This window comes from Panthera onca, chromosome C1 (assembly GCF_046562875.1).
Source record: "Panthera onca isolate mPanOnc1 chromosome C1, mPanOnc1 haplotype 2, whole genome shotgun sequence".
Lineage (NCBI taxonomy): Eukaryota > Metazoa > Chordata > Mammalia > Carnivora > Felidae > Panthera > Panthera onca.
The window spans coordinates 44,779,845-44,806,952 of NC_138346.1; the positions used below are offsets into that span (position 1 = coordinate 44,779,845).

The 27,108-nt window shown below is 37.9% G+C and overlaps 2 protein-coding genes across 14 annotated transcripts in view; one reads left to right on the forward strand and one right to left on the reverse strand.

The window, feature by feature from the left end:
• Nucleotides 1-17,469, forward strand: part of HIBCH (3-hydroxyisobutyryl-CoA hydrolase) — a 102,645-nt gene extending 85,176 nt beyond the window's left edge. For both annotated transcript variants that reach the window (XM_078451087.2, XM_078451088.2), the window contains 3 exons: nucleotides 8,794-8,913; nucleotides 13,654-13,687; nucleotides 16,790-17,469. In XM_078451087.2, coding sequence (XP_078307213.2) covers nucleotides 8,794-8,913; nucleotides 13,654-13,687; nucleotides 16,790-16,905 — 270 coding nt within the window. In that variant the 3' untranslated portion in view covers nucleotides 16,906-17,469. The remainder of the gene's footprint in view (nucleotides 1-8,793; nucleotides 8,914-13,653; nucleotides 13,688-16,789) is intronic.
• An 853-nt stretch (nucleotides 17,470-18,322) lies between these two features.
• Nucleotides 18,323-27,108, reverse strand: part of AKAP19 (A-kinase anchoring protein 19) — a 60,596-nt gene continuing 51,810 nt past the window's right edge. For 7 of the 12 annotated variants that reach the window (XM_078451089.2, XM_078451095.2, XM_078451090.2 and 4 more), the window contains one exon: nucleotides 21,199-22,174. In XM_078451089.2, the coding sequence (XP_078307215.1) occupies nucleotides 21,727-22,014 (288 nt within the window). In that variant the 5' untranslated portion in view covers nucleotides 22,015-22,174 and the 3' untranslated portion in view covers nucleotides 21,199-21,726. Of the gene's footprint in view, nucleotides 19,054-19,982; nucleotides 20,440-21,198; nucleotides 22,175-27,108 lie in introns of those variants that run through there. The other 5 variants (XR_013557227.2, XR_013557225.2, XR_013557228.2 and 2 more) reach the window with 5 other exon arrangements.

Consider the following 27,108-nt stretch of genomic DNA (forward strand, 5'->3'; position numbering starts at 1 on the left):
ATGTAAAAGCTAAAACTCTACTTCTAAAAGAAAACATAGAAAATCTTTGTGACTTTGGGTTAGCCAAGATTTTTTTTTAAGTTTATTTATTTTGAAAGAGAGCAGGGGCACCTGGGTGGCTCAGTCGATTGAGTGTCTGACTTCATCTCAGGTCATGATCTTACGGTTGGTGGGTTCAGGCCCCGCGTGGGGCTCTGTGCTGACAGCTCGGAGCCTGGAGCCTGTTTCAAATTCTGTGTCTCCCCTTCTCTCTGCCCCTCCCATGCTCATACTCTGTCTCTCTCTGTTTCTCAATAATAAATAAACGTTAAAAAAAAAATAGAGAGTGAGCAAGCGTGCACACGCAAACTGGGGAGGGGCAGAGAGAGAGGGAGAGAATCCCAAGCAGGCTCCGTGCTGTTAGTGCAAAGCCCAACGTGGGGCTCAGTCCCATGAACCGTGAGATCATGACCTGAGCCAAAATCAAGAGTCGGACCCTTAACCAACTGAGCCACCCAGGTGCCCCAAGTCAAGATTTTTTTTTTTTAACACAAAAAGCAAGAATTCCAAAGGAAAAAAATTGATAAATTGATCTTTATTATAATTAAATAGTTTTCTTTTTGAAAGACTTTATGAAGAAAATCAAGAAGCCACATATTGGGAAGAAATATATTTGCAAAATTTGTATCTGATAACAAGATTTTATTTATTCATTTATTTATTTAGAGAGTGTGAGTGGGGGAGGGGCAAAGGGAGAGGGAGAAAAAGAATCTTAAGCAGGCTCCACACCCAGAACAGAGCCCATCACAGGGCTTGATCTCATGACCTGAGATCATGACCTGAGGCTAAATCAAGAGTTGGACATTTAACTGACGGAGCCACCCAGGTTTCCCTGATAACATGATTTTAATCCAGTGTATATAAATAGACTGCTTACAACTTAATGAGAATATAAACACACCCAGAAAATGGGAATTTAAACCCTTCACCAAAGAACATGTATGAGTGGCCACATGAAATAATGTTCAAGATCCTTGATTACTAGGAAAATACAGATTAAAACCACAGTGAGATGTCACTGTGCATCTGTTAGAGTGGCTAGAATTTAAAGGTTGTGCTCACTTTGGCAGCACATATACTAAAAATAGAATTTAAAGGTTGACAGTACCCACACCAAGTGTTGGTAAGGATATGGAACATCTACAACTTACATGCTGCTGGCAGGAAAGCAGTTTGGCAGCCTCTTGTAAAGTTAAATGTACATTTACTGTAAGACCCAAAAATCCCACCCGAAGGGATTTATTTACCCAAGAAAAATGTAAACCTATGTCCACGCAGATGCTTGTACTTACACGTTCATAGCAACTTTACTTACAGTAGCCAAAACCTGGAATACTGCTCAGCTATAAGAAGGGATGATTTGTTGATACATGAAATGACATGGATGAATCTCAGAAGCATTATGCCAAGTGAAAGAAAGCAGACACAAAGGGCTACTTTATGATTTTATTTTTATGAAATTCTGGAGAAGAGAAAACTGTAGGGCTAGAAAACAGATCAATTACCTGGGGGTACTGGAGATCTCTTCAGGATGATGGAAATGTTCTGTATCTTGATTGTGGGGGTAGTTGCACAACTGTAAACATTTATCATAACTTAGAGAACAGTGCATTTAAATTGAATGAATTTTCTAAGTTCTACCTGAGTAAAGCTAATTACTTAAAAATAAGGGGCACCTGGGTGGCTCAGTCAGTTAAGCATCTGGGTTCAGGTTGGGTTATGATCTCATGGTTCTTTAGTTCCAGCCCCACATCAGGCTCACTGCTGTCCGAACACAGCAGGCTTCAGATCCTCTGTCTGAAGATCCCCTCCCCCACTCATGTGCTTTCTCTTGAAAATAAACATGTAAAAGAATTTTTAAAAAATAAAAATAAATTTTAAAAAACATGACATACCACATTGTTGTTGTTTTTTTAAGGCAGTTTGACCTATAGAAGTGGGCATTATATTTGCTAAAGGCACCCATTATATTATGCTATATATTGCTGTCAATAAGAATAATGCAGTGTTGATGGATGCATTGTGCCTTTGGGGAAGGAGTACAATAAACCTTGAGGGGGAAATGCATCAACTTAGGTAAACAGGAAGAGCAAACAGTTCTCCAGTGCACTGATGGATTATCAGTGATCTTAAAATACTATCTTGAGCATTTAGGATAATATGAAATAGTAGTACTTGATTCTTTCTTTCTTTCTTTCTTTCTTTCTTTCTTTCTTTCTTTCTTTTAAAATTTTTATGTTTATTTATTTTTGAGACAGGGAGATAGAGTGTGAGCAGGGGAGGGGCAGAGAGAGAGAGAGGGAGACACAGATCTGAAGCAGGCTCCAGGCTCTGAGCTCTCAGCACAGAGCCCAACGCGGGGCTCAAACTCACAAACGGTGAGATCATGACCTGAGCTGAAGTCAGATGCTTAACCACCCAAGCCACCCACGTGCCTTTCTCTTTTTCTTTCTTTCTTTCTTTCTTTCTTTCTTTCTTTCTTTCTTTCTCTTTCTCTCTCTCTCTTTCTCTCTTTCTCTCTTTCTCTCTTTCTTCCTTTCTTATTTTGAGAGAGCACGAGCAGGGGAGGGCAGAGAGAGAGGAAGAGAGAGAATTCCAAGCAGGCTTTGCTCTGTCAGCATAGAGCTTGACACAGGACTTGAACTGACGAACCATGAGATCATGACCTAAGCCAAAACCAAGAGTTAAATGCTCAACTGACTGAGCCAGGTGCCCCAGTATTTGATTCTTTAGACCCTATCTTTGCATTTTTATAAAATTGTTGATGCTTTTAAGAAATTACTAAAAAAGTCTTAAGGTTGCAAAAAGCACTCCTTGGACTGGCTCTAAGCCTTTGCTATAGATAAGAAAAATAAATACTAGTGCCCGTTTCTTTAAAGTGCTATTTTATCTTTATATAATAATATGACCCTTCAGAATGATAAAAAATATATATATTTAAAAAATAAAAATATTTCTGTGAAACTGCAGTTTACTATGAATTAGACTGACTTGCTGTAGTGTAGGTATATTTTATATTTCTGTTGGCTTATTGTCAATCTGAACATGTCTGGAAAAGACTTAGGAGTACAAAATATGTAAGATGATTATTTAGAAAAATATTCACAGTTCATAGCATAGTTAATATAAATGATCTAAATATACATGAATTCCTAATTGTTAAGGTTCCTTCTTGGAGTTAAATCTGACAGAGCCTAGACTTTGAGAATGTCGTAAGTGACATCCTTTTTTATAAAGGAAAAAACCCTCAGAAGCTCATTTTCTAAGATCACCTACTGAAATCAGAGAAGGAGCTGGAGCTTATCTATCTATATAGCCCTTCAGTCAGCCAGGAGGCCTACTTAGTAGAATTCTTCTAATTGTATCCTTATAGGCTTGTTAAATAATATTCTTTTAATTGCATCATTATAGGCTTGTTGAATATTAGTTTGCTTTTTTTTTAAATATTATTTATTCATTTTTGAGAGACTAAGAGCACAAGTGGGGGAAGGGGGGGGGAGAGAGAGAGAGAGAGAGAGAGAGAGAGAGAGAGAGAGAGAGAGAGAGAGAGAGATGCAGAATCCGAAGCAGGCTCCAGGCTCTGAGCTGTCAGCACAGAGCTTGACGTGGGGCTTGAACCCGCAAACTGTAAGATCATGACCTGAGCCAAAGTTGGATGCTTAACTGATTGAGCCATCCAGGCACCCCGAATATTGGTTTTCTTTTGATAATGCATGTCAGACTGTGTATTACTGGGTATTCTGGTAGATGCTGAAGCAGTATCCTGAGTTTTTCTTTTTTTTTGAAATTTCCCAGGATTTGATAAAACTTAACACAAAAAGGTTTCCTAGGATTGTTACCCAAAAAGCAATGATTATAATGCTGATACCATTCTTTGAGTGCAAGGACCCTGTCCTATTCACTGTTGTCTCCTCTGAAATCTCTAAAGCATAGTAAATGCTCAGTAATATTAAACTGAGATGAGAATGAATTATTTCATAAAAAAAGAAAGGAAAAGGGGTGCCTGGGTGGCTCAGTTGGTTGAGTGTCCAACTCTTCATTTTGGCTCAGGTTATGATCTCATGGTTCCTGGGATCAAGCCCATTGTCGGGCTCTGCACTGGCAGCGTGGAGCCTACTTAGGATTCATTCTCTCTCTCTCTCTCTCTCTCTCTCTCTCTCTCTCTCTCTCTCTCTCTCCCCCTCCACTCCCCTCCCTCACCCTCCCCCCCCACCCTCTCTCTGTCTCTTAAAATAAAGAAAAAAATTAAACTTTAAAACAAAAACAAAAAAAGAAAGAAAGAAGATGACTCTTTGGCATACAGGAGACAGCTAATCTTTAAAGGGTCAGATAATTTGGTGACAGCATTAACCAATGTTTTACCAAGTAGAAATGTGTTTACTAGGCTGTGTAGGTGCAGGATCGTATCCATACACATTTCTGACATAGCTGAAGATCCAAATTCTAATCATTCAGCCAATTTTCTGGAATAGTCTCTGCGTTCCCTTCTTAATGAATGAGGCTGTATTGTATGAGCTCCTTAAATTCTCTTCTGTCATCCTTTTGATTCCTCTAACATGTGTCTCACCTTCTTGTCAAGGACAGCATCCCCATCTGTGCCCTCATTCTGTCCTTTCCTGTCTCATTTAGGAGCTAACGCATCAGCCCTCTCCCTCTTTCAGTTATCTTCAAAATTTTACCTTCTTGGGTTAGTGCACATTTTCTTTTGCTAGTATTTTCAGGAGTTTCCCTACTTTCACAAAAAAGCCTTTTCTCTTGGCTGTTTTTTCTCAAGCTACCATACTGACTTTGTCTGCCCCCCCACCCCCGCCATCAAAATTGCACAAGCAAGTTTTTATTTGCTTCTTTCTACACCTGATGTAACATCTTTTCCATCTTTGCTCTTTTTGACCTTTTTTTAGCCTTTGACATTGACTATGGTTGCCTTGCCTGGTAGAAGAAGAATGTAGGCTTTGGAATTGGTAGGCTTGGGTTTGGATTCCTCTCTGTGTGACCTCTGGTTTCATTTGTATTGTGTGCATACATGTGTATGTCCTCGCCTCAGAGCTGAGGGAAATCTACTTAATACATGTTCCATCTGTTCCCTTCCCTGTTTGGCTTGGTTTCTGACATGGTGCACATCGTGTATTGCCATACCATTTATGAGGTAGGTAGTGTTACTATATCCATTTTACTAATGAGGAAATTAAGATCAATCATGTAGGAGGTCGTGGAACTGGAATTCTGCTGAGTTGTTGGACTCGAGTTCGAACCCTGAGTGTGTCAAATTGCCAGTATACTCTTTCTTTAAATATGATGTCTGTCTTAGGAAATATCTGTAATTACTAATTCATGAAATGTCTGAACCAGTGGAGCTTTTCAAATGAAATTTTCTTCCCTTTTTTTTCCTCTTGTGTATTTATGTGTGTGTGCACAAGCACAGACAACTGGAGGACCCCTTACACGGCCTTTTTACCCTATTTCATCCATTCCTCCACCTGCCTCCCTCTGACAACCACCAGTTCTCTGTAGTTAAGTCTGTTTTGTTTTTGTTTTTGTTTTTCTTTTTTTCTTTGTTTATTTATTTTGTTTCTTAAATTCCATATATTAGTGAAATCATACAGTATTTGTCTTTCTCTGATTTACTTCGCTTAGCATTATACACACTAGGTCCATCCATGCTGTAAAAGTCAAGATCTCGTTCTTTTTTATGGCTGAGTCATGCTCCATTGTATATACACACCATATCTTCTTTCTTCATTCATCTGTTGTTGGATACTTCGGTGGCTTTCATATCTTGGCTATTGTAAATAATGCTGCAATAAACATAGGGATGCATGTATCTTTTCAAATTAATGTTTTTGTTTTCTTTGGGTAAATACCTGGTAGTGGAATTACTGGATCATATGGTAATCCTATTTTTAATTTTTTGAGGAACCTACTTAATGTTTTCTCCAGTGGCTGCACCAGTTTGCATTCCTACCAACAGTTCACAAGAGTTCCTTTTTCTCCACATCCTCACCAACACTTGTTGTTTCTGGTCTTTTTGATACTGGCTATTCTGACAGGTATACGGTGATATCTTGTGGTGGTTTTGATTTACATTTCCCTGATGCTTAGTGAGGCTGAATTGCTTTTCATGTGTTTGTTGGCCATGTATATGTCTTTGGGAAAGTGTCCATTCATGTCTTCTGCCTCTTTTTAATTAGATTGTTTTTGTGTTGAGTTGTATAAGTTCTTTATATATTTTGGTTATCAATTCCTTTTTGGACATATCATTTGCAGATATCTTTCCCCATTCAGTAGGTTGCCTGGTCATTTTGTTGATGGTTTCCTTCGCTGCACAAAAGCTTGTGTGTGTGTGTGTGTGTGTGTGTGTGTGTGTGTGTGTATGTATGTGTGTACATACTCTCAGTTTATTTTCGCTTTTGTTTCCCTTGCCTTAGACATATAAAAAATTTTTTTTTTTAGAAAAATATTTCTACTGTCAGTGTCAAAGAAATTACTGCCTGTGTTTTCTTCTCAGAGTTTTATGGTCAGGTTTCACATTTAGGTCTTTATCCATTTTGAGCTTATTTTTGGTATGTTGTAAGAAAGTGGTCCAGTTTCTTTCTTTTGCATGTAGCTGTCCAGTTTTCCCAACACCATTTATTAAAGAACCTATCTTTTCCCCATTGTATATTCTTGCCTCCTTTTTTGTAGATTAATTGACCGTATAAGTGTGGGTTTATTTCTGGGGTCTCTGTTCTGTTTCATTGGTCTATGTGTTTATTTTTGTGCCAGTACCATACTGCTTGGATTACTCCTGCTTTGTAGTGTATCTTGAAATCTGGGATTGTAATACCTCCAGCCTTGTTCTTCTTTCTCAAGATTGCTTTGGCTATTTGGGGTCTTTTGTGCGTCCATATAAATTTTAGTAGTATTCTACTTCTGTGGAAAATGCTGTTGGTATTTTGATAGGGATTGCATTAAATCTGTATATTGCTTTGGGGAGTATAGACATTTTAACAGTATTTGGTTCTTCTAATCCATGAGCATGGAATATCTTTCCATTTGTGTCATCTGCAGTTTCTTTCATCAATGTTCTATAGTTTTCAGAATACAGGTTTTTTATCTCCTTGGTTATTTATTCCTAGGTATCTTATTTTTTGGTGCAATTATAAATGGGATTGCTTTCTTGTTAAGTGGCCTTTTTAATGAAATTAATTGGTAGCCAAATGAGGAAGTATAGCAAAGATAGAGTTTGTGTTTTGAGAATTCTAGATTGCATATAAAGTGCCAAACCAAGAAAGAGGACACAGGCAATTAGACATCATTGTAGTTCTGAGGTACATGATTGTGGGTTTATATAATACAGCCCTGTTGGAAAGGGAATTGGAGCTTCATGACTTTGCAGACTAGAAGAGATCAAAGTTGGCTGTGTCACTCCTTTAAGAACACCTTTTAGCATTGTGAATGAAGTTCTTCCAGATGTTCACCTGTGATAATGTGGGCATGGCTCTGGCTAGAGAAAACCAGTGGTTTCATCAGCAAAATGGACCTCTTGTCTTCTTGCCTGTGGAAAGGAGGGGCCTCCTAGCACAGTATGCAGACTGCTGTATGGGTGCCATCAACCTTGTGGCCTGCAACCAGAAAGGCAAGAATGTGAGTGGTGTTGCTACTTGGGCATTAAGTGAGATCATGTGCGTACGACACTGAGGGCAAAAGGGTGATTTCCTGTGAAAATGAATCAGGTACATAAAAGCCTTAATTGCTTTCTCTCTCTCTCTCTCTCTCTCTCTCTCTCTCTCTCTCTCGTCTTTTCTTCAGCATTGTGACTGCAGGTAGGATACTGATCTTCACTGACCTTTTCCTGTAGAGTAGCCATCTAAATTTTAGCAGCTGGTAGGTAATATACTGTCCTTTCCATTCAGTCTGTTCTCCGAATCTGTGTGCAAGATTTGGGGATGCAACAAAGAACCTGGAGTCTTGATGTGGGGAATTCTTTGACCTCAAAAAGTGAAATTTATACCTTTGAGACAGTCACTCAACAACACACTAGAAAACTGTATATTGCAATTATAAAGAAAAGGGCAAGCCTCAGGTTTACACAACATGTGATGGGACCTCTTGTAGCAGCTGTTGGTCACAGTCATACACATATGTCAGAACACTAGTAATAGCATCTTTAAATGCAGAAGGAAGTGGTATAGCACTGTAGCCAACCAGCTGGGCCTGTAATTCTTATGTTATTAAATATTTAAATACTGTAGAAGACCATCTCATGGTATCTTGAATTGTTTTCTCTCCTTTTAAGGTAAGTTGATTTATTTATAGGTAAAAACTATAGTTCAGTTAAAAACACTTCTTTTTAGTCACAAAAAGGGAAGGAAAGACTACTGTATTTTGACTCCAGCTTCTTTATAAAGTAAAATGTCCTCTGATATATTTGTTGTTTATAAGATGTGTATTAATTTTATTTAAACGTAATCACTGCTTACTTAGTTGGGATCATAATTTATGTCAGGCAGCTACAAAATACAGATTTATGTTATTAAGTTATAGGCACAGAATTTATTCCACTGATGGAATGATCTTTCTTGTTATTATAATAGATTAGAAAACTGCTGGTGCTTTGGCAGGATTAGGCTAAGGTATAATCTTACTTTTATGAAACTGTCATATGAAAGTACTGTTTAAGGAGAAAATTTTAATAAGATTTATATCAAAATGCTTATTATAGACAATAAAGGAAGTATTGGGCTAAAACTAGCAAAAAATTTTTTTCTTTCATAGGTAATTAATAAAATGTCTCCAACATCCCTAAAGATCACACTAAGGCAACTCATGGAGGGGTCTTCAAAGACCTTGCAAGAAGTATTAATTATGGAATATCGGCTGAGTCAAGCTTGTATGGTAAGAATTTTTGAAAAATAGTTATTTTCTATTTATGAAAGTAATAGATGTTCATTGTAGAGCATGTAAAATACAGAAAGCTATAAACAAGAAACTTAAAACTATCTGTAAATATACTCTGTGGAAACACAACCGGCCAGTTAACTTAAGATGTGTGGAACTATTCTTCCACATTATTCTTAAGCCTTTATGAAATAGCAATTACATTTGCATGTACTATAAGAAAGCCTCTAATCTCAGGTGGAATTCAAAGTAGAAATTAACCATTTTTCAGGCATGGTCTCTGACCTTGGGATAAGAGGCATAAACTCTCTATAGCTGAGTTCCCTCACTGGTAAAAGAAGGAATATATATATATATATATATATATATATATATATATATATATATATGTGTGTGTGTGTGTGTGTGTACAGAATATGTATATATACACCCATATATACATATATATAATGTATGAATGGAAGTTACTAGTCTGTTACATGTTTTAGTTAATAGATTAGCACTGAAAGTTCCATTATAAATACACTTAAAGTAGAAAATAATCACCTAGAAAATTAATTTTATGTAACATTTCAGAGTCCTAGAGATTTCCTCTTGTAGATGATAAACTCTTTGAAAGCAGAATCACTGCTTTTGTGTTATGGGTAGAAGGCCTTTAGGTTAATAAATTTATGGCCTAAAGAAAATGTTCTGTTTAATAACCAGGAAGCAGATATCCCAAATGGACTTTCATGTCTTGCAGTAGTTAAGGGGAGTGCCTGGGGAGCTCGGTTGGTTGAGCGTCCAATTCTTGATTTTGACTCGGGTTATGATCTCACCGTTAGTGGGATTGAGCTCTGTGTTGGGTTCTGCGCTGGCAGCACAGAGCCTGCTTGGGATTCTCTCCCTCCTGTCACTCTTTCCCTCCTCTGCTCGTGCATTCTCTCTCAAAATAAATAAATAAACAACAACAACAAAAAAATAGTTAAGGTGTTCAAGCAATTCATCCAATTATAAATAAAATTCGGTTAGTCCCTTTAATCTTAAAGTTGCTCCTAGTAGGATGAAAGTGGCAGCTGAGGTCTGTTGTTTGTTAAGAAAGGTACTATGCCAGGCACTTCACATACATCCTGTCCGTTAAATTTTACACTATTTCTAGAATGGTAGGTATTATTCTTGTCTCCACTTTACAGATGAGGAAGCTGGCAGAGAGAAGTAACCTGCCTAAGGTGGTATAGCTATTAAGTGGCAAACACATGGTGTGTGAAACCAGGTGGTTTCCCTCGGGGCCCTGTACTCTCCACTACTACCCCACTATACTTCACACAGTCCATGCTTCTCACTGTTCACTTACTGCACTGCCTGGATTGATTGATTCCTTCCTTCCTTCCTTCAGCAAATCCATTAGCTGTGTTGTTGCCGGGTTCTGTGCTAAGTGTTACATTGTAGAAAGAGTGACCCAGTCCTTGTTCTCATGAAATTTAGAGTCTACTGAGACTATGAAGAACAAGTAAACAAAATATGTAAAATAGTTACAAATTGTGGCAAGTGCTCCAAAGGAAACATACAGGTTGATGATGGGAGAGAACGATGCAGGGACAGGAGCAGGTGGGAAAGACGAAGGGAAATAAGTTGTCAGAAAAGACGTCTTTGAGATGCGTGCTCATCTGTGACCCGAAGGGTGAGAAAGGAGTATGTCGAAAAGTCCCTTGGGTTTCAGCAGTGGAGGATTTGATTCTGTTTGCTTTAAGAAAGTAATTATTGCTGCTGAATGGAGATGGGGTTAGAAGGATTCAAGAGGGGATGTAGAGACCAGATTTGAGTTTTTGCAGTAATCCAGCTGTGAAGTTGCAGTGGCTTTGGCGAGGGTGGTGGCAACGGAGAGAAGTGAATGATTTGGGGAATAATGTGGGAGAGGATTGATAGGCTTTGATGATGGATGTGAGAGAAGGAAAGAATGCATTTAGGAATTGGAGCTCGGAGCTGTGGGTTAGAGATTTAAGTCTGAAGCTTTGGAGATTTATTTACTTAATAAGAATGCTTACCATGTGCTAGACATTGTTAGAGGCACCAAGAATGCGTAGGTCCACAAAACAGACAAAAATGCCTGCTCTTATGGAACTTACTTTATAGTGGGGGAGATAGATCATAAACAGATAAAATTATAAAATATATAGTATATGATTGTAAGTACTAAGGAGAAGAAGTAAAGTGGGAAGGGGGGTATGGCATAAGGAGGAGGTGAGGGAGAGTTTGAATTTACAGATAGGATGACCAGAGAAGACCTGACTGAAAAGATGTTCTCTGAGTAAAAACCTGAAGGAAGTGAAGGAATGAGCTGTGTAAGTATCTGGGGAAGAGCATCCAGGCAGAGGCAGTACAAAGCCATGAGGCAGGGGTGTGCCTCCCTGTTCTAGGAGCTGCAGGAAGCCTTGATGGGTGGCATGGGCAAAGAAGGAGGGTCAAGTGAGTGAGAGAGATGAGGTGAGAGCTAACGGGGTAGAGAAGGACTGGGCAGAGCATATGTAGCTTCCTCAAAGGTCTTTATAAAACTCTGGCTTTTGTTCTGAATAACATGGGAAGTACTGGATGTTTTTGAGTAGAGGAGTGACGTGATCTTATATCTTAACAGAATTGATAACTCAGGTGCTCATGTGTTGGGTATAGAATGGGTAAGAGCATATAGAAGGAAAATGAGAGAGCCCGGATCTGAGCCCCAAGAAATTTTGAATAGGGTGGAAGAGAAAAAGGACAGAGGTGGAAGAACCAGGAGAGTCATGAAAGCAAGAGATCAATGTTTCAAGGAGGAGGAAGCACTGTGAAAGTGCCCAGTAGGGGAGGATAAAGTCATACTCAGCATATGGCAACACTGAAGTTACAGGTGGTTTTGGCAAGCCGTTTAGAGTGTGGGGGCAAAAGTTATAGTATGGTGAGTTGGAGAGGAAATGAATAAATGGGATGTGGAGAAGTGACGGCTATATGTACACAACTCTTTCTTCTTAAAACAGAAGTAGGGTAGAAGTTAGGACTGTGGAATCAAGTGAGGTTCCGTGTTATTTTATAAGGTGGAAGATACTAGAACATGTTTCTAATTGATTGGGAATGATCCAATAGAGAAAAAAGATTATGTTGATGATACCAATAGCATTTACTGGATACTTAACTGTGTGTCAGACACTGTGCTGGGATGTGGAGTAAGATAATCCTGTGATGGATGTATTGATGTTGCCATTTCATGTAAGGAAGCTTGGCATTAATGAAATTAGTAGCTAAAGGTCACATAGCTACCAACCATGTAGTGGAGCCAGGAGGTGAGCCCAGACATTTGAATTGTAGTCAGTCACTGAGTTATGCTGCTGACACTGATAATGCCAGGAGAAGAGCTAGAAATATGCTAGGATTAGAGGTTGAGAAGGTAGAAGGCAGTTAGAATTATCATCCTGGGAAGCGGGGAAGAGAACATGGATTGTTAGGCAGTTTTCCATGCCTGTTTGAGGTTTGTGGTCATGAACTTTAATTTTTTAAAAATATAATTTATTGTCAAATTGGCTAACATTCAGTGTGTAAAGTGTGCTCTTGGTTTTGGGGTAGATTCCCATGGTTCATCGCTTACATACAATACCCAGTGCTCATCCCAACAGGTGCCCTCTTCAATGCCCATCACCCATTTTCCCCTCTCCCACCCCACCCCCCGCATCAACCCTCAGTTTGTTCTCTGTATTTAAGAATCTCTTAAGGTTTGCCTCCCTCCCTCTCTGTTTGTAACCATTTTTTTCCCCTTCCCTTCCCCCATGGTCTTCTGTTAAGTTTCTCAAGATCTAAATATGAGTGAAAACATATGATATCTGTCTTTCTCTGACTGACTTATTTCACTCAGCATAATACCTTCCAGTTCCATCCATGTTGCTGCAAATGGCATGATTTCATTCTTTCTCATTGCCAAGTAGTATTCCATTGTGTGTATAAACCATAATTTCTTTATCCATTCATCAGTTGATGGACATTTAGGCTCTTTCCATAATTTGGCTATTGTTGAAAGTGCTGCTATAAACATTGGGGTACATGTGCCCCTATGAATCAGCACTCCTATATCCTTTGGATAAATTCCTAGTAGTGCTATTGCTGGGTTGTAGGATAGTTCTATTTTTAATTTTTTGAGGAACTTCCACACTTTTCCAGAGTGGCTGCACCAGTTTGCATTCCCACCAATAGTGCAAGAGGGTTCCCGTTTCTCCACATCCTCACCAGCATCTGTTGTTTCCTGAATTGTTAATTTTAGCCACTCTGTATGGTCATGAATTTTAAATGAAACCAGTCACAGTTGTATGATTTTTCTGTAGCAAGATTTAGCTGCTCGAAAGAAGGCAGAGGTAAATGGTAGGGGCAGCTGGTGCTGGGATTTTGCCAGGAAAGACTAGAGGGAGGAAAAAGGCTTGAGGGAGTTGAGGGCATTTTTGAGGCAAGGTGACCACATTAATGCACTGGGGAGACTGAGCTGGATGACGAGCAAAGTGAGTGGTGGAAAAGTTGTAGTATCTGTGGTGTGCAGTGGGGTCAGAGATTTCCAAGTGAAGATACTCGAGCAGATAAGAATCGGAGGTGGTGATCAGAGAGTGGGTCATAAAGGCAGTCCAGTCTCTAAATGTATATTTCAGGCTATGGCCATGGGGGTGGGAGGCTATAGTGGGTGGAGGGGAGAGATTATCACTGCGAATAAGGATGCCTGGAAATTCACCATTTAATCTCATTTTCTTTCAGGGAGGCCATGACTTTTATGAAGGTGTTAGGGCAGGTAAGTGATGGTTGTCTTCTTCCTGGCTATTATGGAAATAGGATTTGCGAGCTTATACTGTTAATCAAAGATGATAGTTGTTTTATTAGTGAAAATTATACCTTCATAAAGATTGCAAAGTTGTTGCTATTTTAATATTACCAACTGACATATAAGGGAAGATCTGTCTTTAAAACCAATATTGTTTGAAAAATTCACATAACCTTGTGTCACCGCTCCCTAATTTCTAAGAGGTGACCCTGCTTCTACAGTCACACAGACTGCCTCTGCTAAGTGCAGCTGAGTTTGAACAGTCATTCTGTTGCTGAAACCTTTGAAAGGTGCATTTATTCCCTTGCAAGAAGCCCTCAAGTCCCCTGCCCCTCTTCTTTCTAGTACTGGCCTGGCAAAATCCCAGCAGCATTGAATCTCTACCATTACCTCTTTGCCTATACCTGACAAGTTCAAAATTGACATTGAGAAAAACCATATGACATAATTGGTAACATGTGCTTAGTGTTCTTATTAATTTCTGGTTTATCTTTATCGTCTCCAAAGTCAGCATATTTAGAAAAAGCAAATGAAATGGTTGATTTTTTTTGTTTTTAGCAAATTTGCAACAATTTTTTATGTATAAGCTCATATCCCTATAAATAATAGCTGTTTTTTATGTTGTATAAAATGAGTTCTTAACCTTTGCATGTGTTTTGCACATCTAATTTTTTAATGTTTTTATTGATCACTTTAATATAGTACAGACTCTGTATTTACTTTATCTAAATAAAAGATTATGTTCTCTGAGCTGTAAGCTTTGATAAATACTGGTCACCATTGTAGAATTATCTTAATTTATGGCATGATAAAATATCAGAAATAAGCAGGGGTTTAGGGGCACCTGGGTGGCTCAGTCAGTTGGGCGGCCGACTTCGGCTCGGGTCATGATCTTGCGGTCCGTGAGTTCAAGCCCTGCATTGGGCTCTGTGCTGACAGCTCAGAGCCTGGAGCCTGCTTCAGATTCTGTGTCTCCCTCTCTCTCTGCCCCTCCCCCATTCATGCTCTGTCTCTTTCTGTCTTTCAAAAATGAATAAATGTTAAAAAAAAATTAAAAAAAAAAAAGAAATAAGCAGGGGTTTAAATTCTCTTAGAAGACACAGGGAATTGAGTCAGAGGAGATCGCTATATGTTTTATAGAAACCAGGTAAAATAAGCACTTTTCCCACTAATTCCCTGCAAATTCTTGCTGCATGTGGATCAGAGTCTAGACAACTATTAGTTATTAGAAGGACATGTGTGCTATTTGGGTTTTATTGCTAAAATACCCATTATATGTTATAGCAGCCCTTCTTAAACTTAAAAAATGAAGGTATTTTTTTTTCATATTTACTGTCTATTAAGGAAACAGAGTTAAAACCAAGCAGCATCAACATTCTGATTCATAAGGCAAGAGCTTATCAAGCTACTTTCTAATGAAGAGAAAGTATACTGCCCCATCTTTAGCATAAGCTCCTTATTTTGAAAGCAGTATCTATTCTGGGTAAAACTGTTTGGTGTTCTTGCATAATAACCAAATGTTTGCTACAGTTTGCTAATGATAAAATATGTTAGCAAATTAGATAAAATAAACTAGCAAATTAGGGGACTGGTTGTTAAAAATTCTTACTCTTAACATCTAGAATAAACTTTTTCCTGGTTATAGAAGAAAATAAAAATAGGTTATTTCAGCAGAGCTAGAGAGTTACCAAATGGGATTTGAGTGGGTGCCTCACGAGACTTGAAAAACCCTGAGCTGTCTACATGGCAAGAACTTGTTATATCTATGCTAAGTAAAAAATTATGTCAGTTTGAAATAAAAGAACATACAGATTTGACTAATATTCTCTTTCATTTTGCCCTTCAGACTGTCAAGGAGGTAGATAGCATGATAGCATTGGCCAGAGGGCTTAAAAAGGAAGAGATTCTTGAAGAAATGTTCCAGAATTATTTTTACTTATGCTGTCTGGGGAATGTAAAACTGTCAAATTGGCAGGGATCATAACATCAGTGTTCAGTGTTACCACTGATCTGATACTAGCTAGAATCATGTAGCTAGGCAGCTGAGCCTTAAAAACCTCTAGTATCCACATTTAATAATGCAGAAAGCCCCTTTGCTTCCTGTTTCTTGGTCTCCAGATTGCTTCTTTAATTATTTAACTTTTTAATACTAAATTTGGTTTTTTAAGTTGAGTTTTTATGTTTAAATATTTTTATCATTCACAAGAATTATGCACATTTTAAATATGGTTGAAATTCCCTCCCATAACCATACCTAGTCCTTTTCTCTCTCTTTTAAAAAAATTTTTGAGATAATTATAGATTAACATACAGTTTTAAGAAATAATATAGAGAGATCCTATGTGCCCTCCAAGTTTTCCCAAACAGTAACATTTGTATAACTATAGTATACAATCACAAGCAGGAAGTGGACGCTCGCCTACCTTTTTAAAGGAGAGGTTTGCCGATTGCCTCATACTTATGATCCTGTGGGGATGCCATGTGGCTACACTAAATGATGACTGCACCGAAATAAGAGAAGTCGAGTTTCTTATGATAACCTGAAGGTGGTCTGGTATTTTAATGCAGAGCTGTGTGAACCAGAGGATTCAGCAAAACAGTATCCTCGTTTAATTATGCATAAAGTCATCCCCTTCTAAGTAATTTTCCTTTCAACTCAATGTGGAGGAGGTTAGAAGGCAGATCTGGGCCCTCCACCCTCCCCTGCCTTCCCTTTAAACTACACCAACCCTGGTTTTAGCTGTTTTATAACAGGAAGATTTCATTTACAGTTTTGTTTGAAGAAGGAAAAAGAGTCCCAAGTCTTAAACCACATTAGTTCATAGGCTATATTCAAGTTCCGGGCATCAGACTTAGCAGGTTGGGAGATAACCACATGGGTCATCATCCATCCAAATTCTGTTGGGGCTTAATTTAAAAAGAAAAATGGAACACATACAAAGATTTAAACTTTGCAGAAAAAGTGCTATAGAAAATATGCCTTGTGTAAGGTAGTTTCTGTCAGTTCTGTAATTAAAGTCTGGTAATACCTGAAAGAAATGTACTAACATTTCTTATGTCTTCACTTGACAGTTTTAATAGATAAAGACCAGAGCCCAAAATGGAAACCGGCTAATCTGAAAGAAGTTACTGAAGAAGATTTGAATAGTTACTTTAAATCTCTGGGAAGTAACGATTTGAAATTATAAGGTGACTGGATTTTTAAGGGATTATTTTGGAGCAGATGTTGGGAAACTATGGCACATGGGCCAGATCTGGCCTGCTGCCTGTTATTTATTTTTCCACCAGCTAAGAATGGTTTCTGCATTTTTAAATGGTTAGAGGAAGAAAGCAAATACTAATATTACATGATGTGTGAAAATTACATGAAATTCAAGTATCAGTGTCCACAAATGAAGCTTTATTGGAACGTAACTATACTCATCTCTTTACATATTGTCTATGGGTGCTTTGAGTAGTTGCAACAGAGATTGTCAGGCTAGCAAAGCCTAAAATATTTACTGTGTGATCCTTTGCAGAAAATGTTTGCCAACCCCTGCTTTATAGATGGGAAAATTTTAAATTCTTTAGAGATTGTGGAGTTGAAATCTCTAATTGAAATGGGAACCTTATGTTTTGGCTTTGGGTAGCAGTTTGTACATTGATTAAATAAACCTATATATAGATGATTAAGAAATGGCCCTGAAATTTTTTTGTCTATTGTGTTAATGCTTCATAGAATTTTCTGCATGAATAAATCTATTTTAAAATAATTATGTTACTGTAGAAGTGTTCCTTTTATAATATTAGAAATCTCAGGGAAAGCAAAAAGGTTTTTATGAGGTTCTCTCTCTAGTATTATTAACTCATCTTTGGTCTTCCCTAAAATTAACCAGAATCCTTCCTATAGTGAAAGCGAAAGCATTATTTCTCATTGGTTTTTTTTAGGATTTGTTAAACTGACAGAATGAGAAATTAGGAAGTGTGGGAAATTATTTGCCATTATGTAGTTTAAATCAGGAGGAAAAAAAGGTCGAAAGCCAGGAGTTTTGTTCAAAATAGAAATACCTTCAATAATTGGTACTGTTGACAAAATAAGTTTTTCTTAAGGTACACAAGAAACTGCAGGGTGTTCCAGACTTGGCACATTAAAGTCTAGAGAAGAATGACCTTTAAAGGTCAGTTTATCATTTATAACTTGTTACAGTTTTTCCTTCATCCAAAACCCCTCAGAAATGAAGAAAATTTCAGATTCAATAACAAAGGTGGAAGAACTGAGAAAGACATCAAAACTTATATCCTGCACTCCTCTTTTAGATGAGTCTAGAAGGAGTTGCTTTAAATTTTCTATTTTTAATATTTAACATGAAGCATTCCGCCCCCCAAAAAGTGAGGAACAGATTTAGACTAAAGACAGCATGATAATGGACATGTTTTCATTTATATTCTTAAAGCTTTTAAATTGGACCTGAATGATCCAAGAAATTATTTGTATTTTTATTCACTTTGTATTCATTAGACATGCATAAAATGTTAAGTTCTTTATGTCAAAAAATTTGACAGTATACAATGTTGAAAGGCATTTGCTTTAATAAGAACTCATAGCTAGTTAATTGCAACTAGACTTTTATTGTACAGTTAGAAAAAAATGTTTTCTCAAAAATATTTGGAAAAAATATACCATTTCATAGCTAAGTCTTACAGGAAGAGAATTAGCTAACAAAATGTGAGTTTTGCAAAGTAAGAGATAGGGAGTACATCTGAGCTTGTGCCCACTTGCCCAAGGAAGATATGTTCTATTTGGCCACACAGATACATAGTGAGGGCCTTATGATTAAGCAAACAATAGATTTGTTGGAACTTTGTTTTTTAACTACTATTCCTTGAATTTACTTGATTCCTAAAACTATACAATAAAAAAGTATAGTTCCCTCATCTCATAAAATGGCAATGATATTAAGTAGGATACATGTGTCATGCTAGCTCATTCATTCAGCAGTATGTCTATTTTTAATACTAATAAGGCAATTTGACACAAATTATTCCTTTGGAACTAGGATCGTTTTTATCCCCTTCCCAATTGTGCTTTGAGTGCTAATGACCATAGGTGGTTAGCAAAGGACAGATAAGGCAACTGAAAATGGAGCACTCTGGGATCAAAGACTTGTAACTGAAAGGTAAGAGCACACAGGAGACCTTTAACTGGAGAAGGGAGCAGGGAAGCACTTTTGCGGGGTTACGTGAGTCTGTGTAAGTGAGGAACCTGCATGCTTCCTGTGAGAATCTTCGTTTACGGTTGCCATCAGCAGGTTCTTTGTCGCACTGGCTGCGGCTCATCTGCGCCTATCCTGGATGTTCTCGAGAGAAAAGAGTCAGTAGTTGGTCACCTGTCAGGGTGGTAAAGAAAGGAACTTGCTAACTGTGTCCCTTCCCTCAGTCAAGAACATTGGAGACTTGTTTTGCAGTGTGTCTTCTGATGGAGCCTGACGTGAGTGCTGTTTCTTGGGCCCTCTTTCCCCCCAGTTTCCTTTCCCTTATGATTTGACCACTATTCTTATTTCATCTGTGTTTGTGATAGAAGTTGGAACAAATGTCTCCCTTTCCAGTAGCTAATAATTCTTCCAGTCGTCTGTTTTATATGTTCCTTCCTTCTCAAATAGACCTTTTACTGTTCATGAAAGTTCAAAGTGAAGTAAATCCAGTATTTAAATATGAAGGTATGATAGAAGGAATCCTATCAAAGATGTTCTCATCTGTCTCGTCATCAAGGCCAAACTATATCTTGATGATGATCACACGTGGTACACATTTGCTTATCCAGTTCTTTTTCCTGCCTGCCTCCAACCTGGTTTATCTGCTAACTCACTGATTACGCAAGCCTTGTAGTTCCTTGTCCATGTTTTGACATAATACAGCATATATTTCCAAGATAAGTCTATACTACAAGATAATATACTCTGTTAAAATGATTCAGGAGTGAGGGGTTGGTGCTTGGTGACAAAACCATACTGCCATAGTGTCAGGGCAACAGAGATTATACTTCTAGCTAGATATGGATCTGAACAGGCGTGCCTGCTACCCCCCTGGGAAATAGGGGCCCAGGCACAGGAGAAACCTGAGGTTAAAATACTTAGCTGTAATAAAACTCGCCAGTCTACATCCCTATGTATGCTGAAAAATTTAGTGTAGCTATGGCTTTGTGTTCTCACCATAATATTGTATTACCTTACATACTTAATTACACCTTTTAAACAGTGAGTGACTTTGCAGCAAAAATATCCTGATGTGAGATACAAAATGAATGAAAAACAGCAACATCTAAGCTTTTGTCTGAGTCATTAGTATACTCAAAAACCTAAATTTTTCTTCATGAGCTGGAAATATGTTTTGCACTTTCAGAAAACTTTTTGTCCCTTAGTCTTATGACTTCAGATCCTTGTATAAATGGGGATGGTGAGTTTTTTCTACTTTGTTTCTAGATTGCAAGTACAACAGGACAGTTCAGATCTTGGGACTAGGTAAAATGAAAGTTGAATGACCAAGTGTCTAAAGGCAACGGAAAGATAGTACATCACTCACTTCAAAGAACTTTCTTTGTCCATGCAACCGGGAGAATTCACTCTATTTGTGGGTTTCAAAGTATAATGGTTAAAACTAGAGGTAGCATTTCCGCCTGCTTTTAAGGCCAAATACATATTTCTCAGGTCTTCTTCTGCCTTTCTTTAGATATTGGTGACCAGGGTCTGTTGGAAATAAAAGAATCTAATGCACACAGACTTAAAAATAATTCCCTTTCCAATTAAAGTCAGTGTGCAGCAAATCTTGATGAAAATTCCAGTGACTGCATCCCAATTTTTCTACAGGTATGTCTTCTCAATATCTTCTTCCCCTCCCAAATTTTCTATTACCATTGATCTCACACAGTAGTTACTTGTTAAAAAACTTCCTCAAAAAGGTAGTCAAATTTAAGAAAATCATATATGGCTTTAAATGCTTTAAGGGCATTGTTACTGTACACACACACGAATACTCTTTGGAGGAGCGTTTGATCTTTTGTTTTGTAATACAACTGTATATACTCATGCATAGACTGGTCCCACCAGTCAATAAGAAAAATGGGAACGATTGCCCATATACCAACCTTCTGCATCTTTGAGACGGTAAAACTTTACATGCAGCACTGAGAACAAGTTCTGCTTTCTACCTTGACTAGGGCTTCTGTTATTTATTTTAAAATTTACTGTATTTCTATTTGTAAAAATTCTTGTTTTCTTGTTATATCACTGGGCTGCTTAATTCAATACCATAAACATTAATGTAATGACTTCTGTAAATTGTATCTCGTTCGGGTGCTGTATGTGCAATGTCTTGAGTCATCCAATAATAGCTGAGGTTAGTTAGGGCCCTGAGGTTCAAGGTGGTAGTTAGGCTTTTCATCTACAAAAATATCTTAAGGACAGGTTTCAAAGTGGACTATTTCTGCATGGGTTGCTTTCTACTGCTTGATCATTTGTGTTAAGAAGTAGGAATCCTTGACACAAATGGTTTTGACAAACAAGACCCACTGTTAATTACTGTGGCTTAAGTGCCATTTCCTTGCCAAGGCGTTTTGGGGGGAAAAAAACCTTCTCATGTCTTATTTGTATGTGTGTGTGTAAATTAACAAATAGTAATTTTAAAAGGAGTGTCTTTAAAATAACCATTGGATTTCTTTGGTGATTCTATTACTGCCTCAGGAAGAAAGTGCTATGACATACCAGCTGATTACTGTGGTACAGGACCTATGTTTAGCCCTTTAAATGACTAAAATCCAAGACCAAGCAGGTAGAAATCACTGTTAACATAAAAAGTGCTTAACATATTTCACGTAAGTATTGTATACTCTTGATATTACCATAGACTTTTTTTTTTTTTTTACATCCAGGCGTAGTTATTTGTATTTATTCACATCAGTTTTTGCTATTGTTTCATGTATTTAAGCTAGCACCAACTTTATCTACAATTCAAGAAGTTATCATCATCCTACAGCGTCAAGGCCCCTCACTCTCAATATATGGGATGTCATAGTACTTGATATTATTGCCTGCCCACTGCTGCAAGGCATCACTCAGGATTTCCTGGGACAGGCGATGTGCAAATTCGAAGACCACAGTTTCGGGCCCTGATGGTTTCTTCACTTCCTGTTCGACATTAACTGGAGAAGGCATCCTAGGTAGAAATCTGTCTCCAGACATAAAGCTTTCTTCACTTGCATGCTGCTTCTCACTCTCAAATGTGGTAGGAAATGGGAAAGTTTGCTTTGATTTCATGCAGCCCATGTTATGAAGAGCTTTGAAGGAAAGCAGTAGCAAAGACTACTTCAACAGCATCTTTGGAAAACACTGAGCTTGTCCATGTGATACCGACCAGCGCTTTTCCTCTCCAGGCCACCGCAGTAATCGGTGCTTCTTTTTACCAATCTTCACCTGTAGTGTTTATCTGTCAAAAGAAAAGTTTCATTTTGAAGTTACCACATGCAAAATACCGTGTGATTAGATAGCATGTAGAAATGGTTCTCTACCACTCTTGGTCACTTGCAGGAGTTGGGAGGTAACAACAGCTTTATCTCCTCAATAGAAAAGATAACCATTCAGTAAAACTGGCAATTTACAAAATAGGAAAACCTTTTTTCAAGATCTTGAACATTTTATAAAACTAAAAACACAGTTAAACTTTTGCTAATTTATGTGCACCAGGGTTCAGCAAACTCTAGATCAAATCCTAGCTGCCTGTTTTTGTAAATTAAGTTTATTAGAACACAGCTGTGTTATCTGCTTATGTGTTCTCTACGGCTACTTTCATGCTACAGTGGCAGAGTTGAGTGGTTTTGACAGAAACCGCGTAGCCCGAGATGCCTAAAATATTTACTATCTGGCCCTTTACAGAAAATGTTTGCCAACCCCTGATCTGTACTGTTGAGAAAAACAAGCATATCAGACATTTGCTCCTGCCTTAAGCCTCATGAGCCTACACATCTTGGACTGTTTTCAGAGTCAGGCTTTGTCCTCTGGTTAGAGGTTTACAATTCAAAGAGAATGACAACCCTTAGCCAACACAAGTTAGATGAGGCAAAGCCACCTGTTTTTTTTTTCTTCTGAATTAGATACTCCCTATGAAACTATATGAAAAGCTCAGATTAATTTAAAATAAGGTTAAAAGTTTCTCCCCCCTTAAATGTCTCACTCTCGTTTGATGTCCGGTCAGTAAGTAGACTGCAGTGCTCACAATGTGCCTTCTAAGCTTGCACGTCCTATCTTAAGATAGGACTTAACAGTAGCAAAATACAAAGCAACTTCACTGGAGGGAGTGTAGCCATAAGAAAGCACAGGTAAAGTGTCTATAGGATTATGATCCTTGATTATATCTTAGTTTTTGGACCAAAAAGACATAGCTCTAGACAAATTCACAAAATCAAACTCAGTTGACTTATTTTAGAAACTACTGATCTTAAGATTAAAAAAAACTACAATTACCATGCATTTAAATCCATTTTTAAACAGTTTATAATCAAAGTCCAGAAGAGGTGACCTTTGCCCTATATTTTTTTAGATTTCTATAAAGCCTATCCAATTTCTCTCATAATACTACCTCCAATAAGGATATATGGTGGGAAAGGGGAGGAAATCTAGCCCTCTGCTTTTAATTACCTCTAGCTCTGTATGCCTTGCTAGAGATGTATTTCAAAAAGGGAAAAGGGGATGTGTATAATGTTTGTCTGATTTACTAAACTGAACTCCCTGCAGACGGGAACTCTCCTAGTTGCACATGGGCAACATGTAATGACTTACATAGTGTCTAATTTGTACTATACGGGATGGGTAAGGGAATTGTACATAGTTAACCTGAAAATGATTATTCAGTAGATGTCAAAAGGCCATGAGTAGAATTATCACAATATTCTGTTTTCTAGGATCTCTGGTTCTGTAAAAAGCAGCTGTATCTACCATAACAAAATAACTAGTGCTGGATGTACCCTCACAAAAAACAACTTTAAACCTGGACAAAATATGTGGGCAGATATTTTCAGGCATTGAACAGCAGCACAGGACTGTGATCTTTGGGAGAATAGAAACACAGACTGTTAAACCCCTTAATTAAGCATCCTGAGATTCTGCCTGGGAGCATCTTACAGCATTATCTTGGGGAAATTGGCCCTAACCAGAGTGTTGATGCTACTGAGCTGAAGAGATTGGATTACTGAAACAGAAATTTCAAGAGATAAGGGAGCTGTTGGGAGGGAGGCAGAAGTGGGGTCTCCCATCTGATGGGGTCTCATCAAGAGTACTTGTCTGAGGACTTAGGATGCGCATGTACAGGAAAAGAATTTGCAAGACTTAGTGCCGCAGAATCCTTGGAGTAACCAGACCAACCCAAATGGAGACACCTCAATGAAACCAGACACCTTAGGAGTCAGGTGTGAATCCTAGAGCAGGAGTTGGCAAACTTTCTTAAAGGGCAAGATAGCATAGGACTTAGGTTTGTGAGCTGTATAGTTCTGTGTCACAACTATGTAGTCCTGCTGTTTTAGTGTAGAAGTAGCTGTAGACAGTATGTAAAAAAGTGGGCAATGGCTATGTTCCAATAAAAGTTGACAAAAACAGTCCAATATGGCCTATGGACTGGCTAGCCTAAGGTCAAACAAACAGTCCCAAAGAATAAAATACCACTTAAAAGAAGATGACATAATCCAGACTCCTTCAAGGGTATCATCCACAACATTCATCCTAGAATAAAAATTACTTGCCATGCAAAACAGGAAAATGTGTCCTATCAAAAAACAGTTATTAGAAATAGACCCCCAAATGACCCACTATTTGGTAATTAACACAATAGAACTGTAAAGATGCTATTTAAATACGTTCAAGGATTTACAGGAGAAATGATCATAAAGAGTGAACAAGTAGAGAATCTCATCAGAGAAATGGAAATTGTAAACTAAAGAACTAAAATGAACAACTCATCGTATGAGCTATTGGATACTTAAGGAAGGATTAATGAACTTGAACATAAGTCTATAGATATATCCAATCTGGGGAAAAAGTTTTAAAATGTGAACAGAGAAACCACAAAAAAGTATGGCTTAAAAACAATGAGAAATTAGCAATGAGGAATTAGACACATTTAACCCAGAGAGCAGGAAATAAAGAATATAGGAAGGAAAAAGAATATGGGGCAATTAGAAAACAGCAAAGTGACTGACTTAAACCCTTACATATCAAAAATTATGTGGAAGGAAAGAGACTAAAAATTTCAATTAAAACAACACAAACATAGCCAACAGATCTCTGACAGTGGAGCGAAGGTGGTCTTTTCAACATGTGCTGGAATTGTATAGCCACAAAAACCAAAAAACAAACAAAAACACCTTGCACCCGTCACAAAAATTAACTCAAAATTGATCACAGACCTAAGTGTAAAACATGAAACTATAAGACTCCTAGAAGATCACATCCAGATGTTAAACCTAGATAAATCTAGATGACCTTGGGCTTGGTGATCACCTTTTATTTTTTTACATTTTATTTATTTTTGATAGAGACAAAGCACAAGTCGGGGAGGGGCAGAGAGAGAAGGAGACACAGAATCGGAAGCAGGCTCCAGGCTCTGAGCCGTCAGCACAGAGCCTGACACGGGGCTTGAACTCACACACCACGAGATCATGACCCGGGCCAAAGTCAGCCGCTTAACCAACTGAGCCACCCAGGCGCCCCGGTGATCACCTTTTAGATGTAACACCAAAGGCATGATCCATGAAATAAATGATAATTTGTATTTCATCAAGTTAAAAACTTCTGCTCTGTGTAAGACACTGTCAAGAAAATGAGAAGCAACAGCATATCTGATAAAGGATTATCTATAATGTACAAAGAACTCTTAAAACTCAACAAGAAAACAACCTGATTTAAAAATGGGCAACAGATGTAGGGGTGCCTGGGTGGCTCAGTTGGTTAAGGCCTGACTCTTGATTTTGGCTTCTGGTCATGATCTCATGGTTCATGGGTTCGAGTCCCAAGTCCAGCTCTGTGTTGACAGTGCAGAGTCTGCTTGGGATTCTCTCTGCCCCTCCCCTGTGCATGCATGCTCTCTCTCAAACTTATTTTAAAAAATGGGCAAGAGATCTGAACAGACACCTCATCAAAGAAGACGGATGGCAAGTAAGCATATGAAAGGTGTTCAACATCCTATCTTAGGTAATTGCAAATTAAAACAACACTGAGATATCATTATAACATTAAAATGGTGAAAATTCAAACATTGATGACCTCAAATGCTGGCAAGAATGGGGAACAACAGAAACTCATTCATTGTTGGTGAGAATGCAAAATAGTACAGCTACTTTGGAAGACAGTTTGGTGTTTTCTTACAAAACTAAACATAATCTTACCATATGAGCCAGCAGTCATACTCCTTGGTATTTACCCAAATGAGTTGAAAAATTATGTCCACATGAAAGCCTACATATGGATGTTTATAGTAAGTTTTATTCATAATTGCCAAAGTTGGAAGCAACAAAAATGTCCTTCAGTAGGTGGACAAACAGTTGTATATCCAGACAATGGAATGTGATTCATTGCTAAAAAGAAATCAGTTATCAAGCCATGAAAAGAAAAGGAGGAAACTTAAATGCATATGACAATGTTAAGCCAATCCTTCCAACTATGGTATTCTGGAAAAGGTAACTCTATGGAAATAGTAAAAAGTATGATGATTGTTGCCAAGGATTAGAAAGGAGGGAGGGCTGAACAGATAGAACATAGAGCATTTTTAGGACTGTGAGCTACTCTGTATGATACCACAGTGGTGCATACATAACATTATACATTTGTCAAAATTTATTGAACACACAACAAAGAGTGAACCCTAGTGTAAACTATGGACTTTGAGTAATGATGGTGTGTTCATGTAACAAATATACCACTCTGGAATGGGGATGTTGATAGTGGGTGAGGCTGTGTGTATGTGTTGGGGTGGGGGAGTGCAGGGAATATCTGTACTGCCTGCTCCATTTTGCTGTGACCCTAAAACTGCTCTAAAAAATAAAGTCCTTTATAAAAAATCCAACTATATACTACCTATAAGAGATGTACTTTAATTAAATATGGATATAAAAGTTGCAAGCAAGAGAGTTAGAAAGGCATACCATGAAAATAGGAAGCATAAAAAAGTTTCTATAGCTATATGAATATCAAAGTAGACTTCAAGACCCAAGGGATTACCAGAAATAAAGAGGGACATTTTGTGTGTCAGTGAGGAAGGTACGACAATCATAAGTGTATATGTAGCTAGCAACAGAGCTTCAAAATACATGAAGGAAAAACTGACAGAAGTAAAGGGAGAAATGAACATTGCTCTCTTGGTAAATGATATAATAT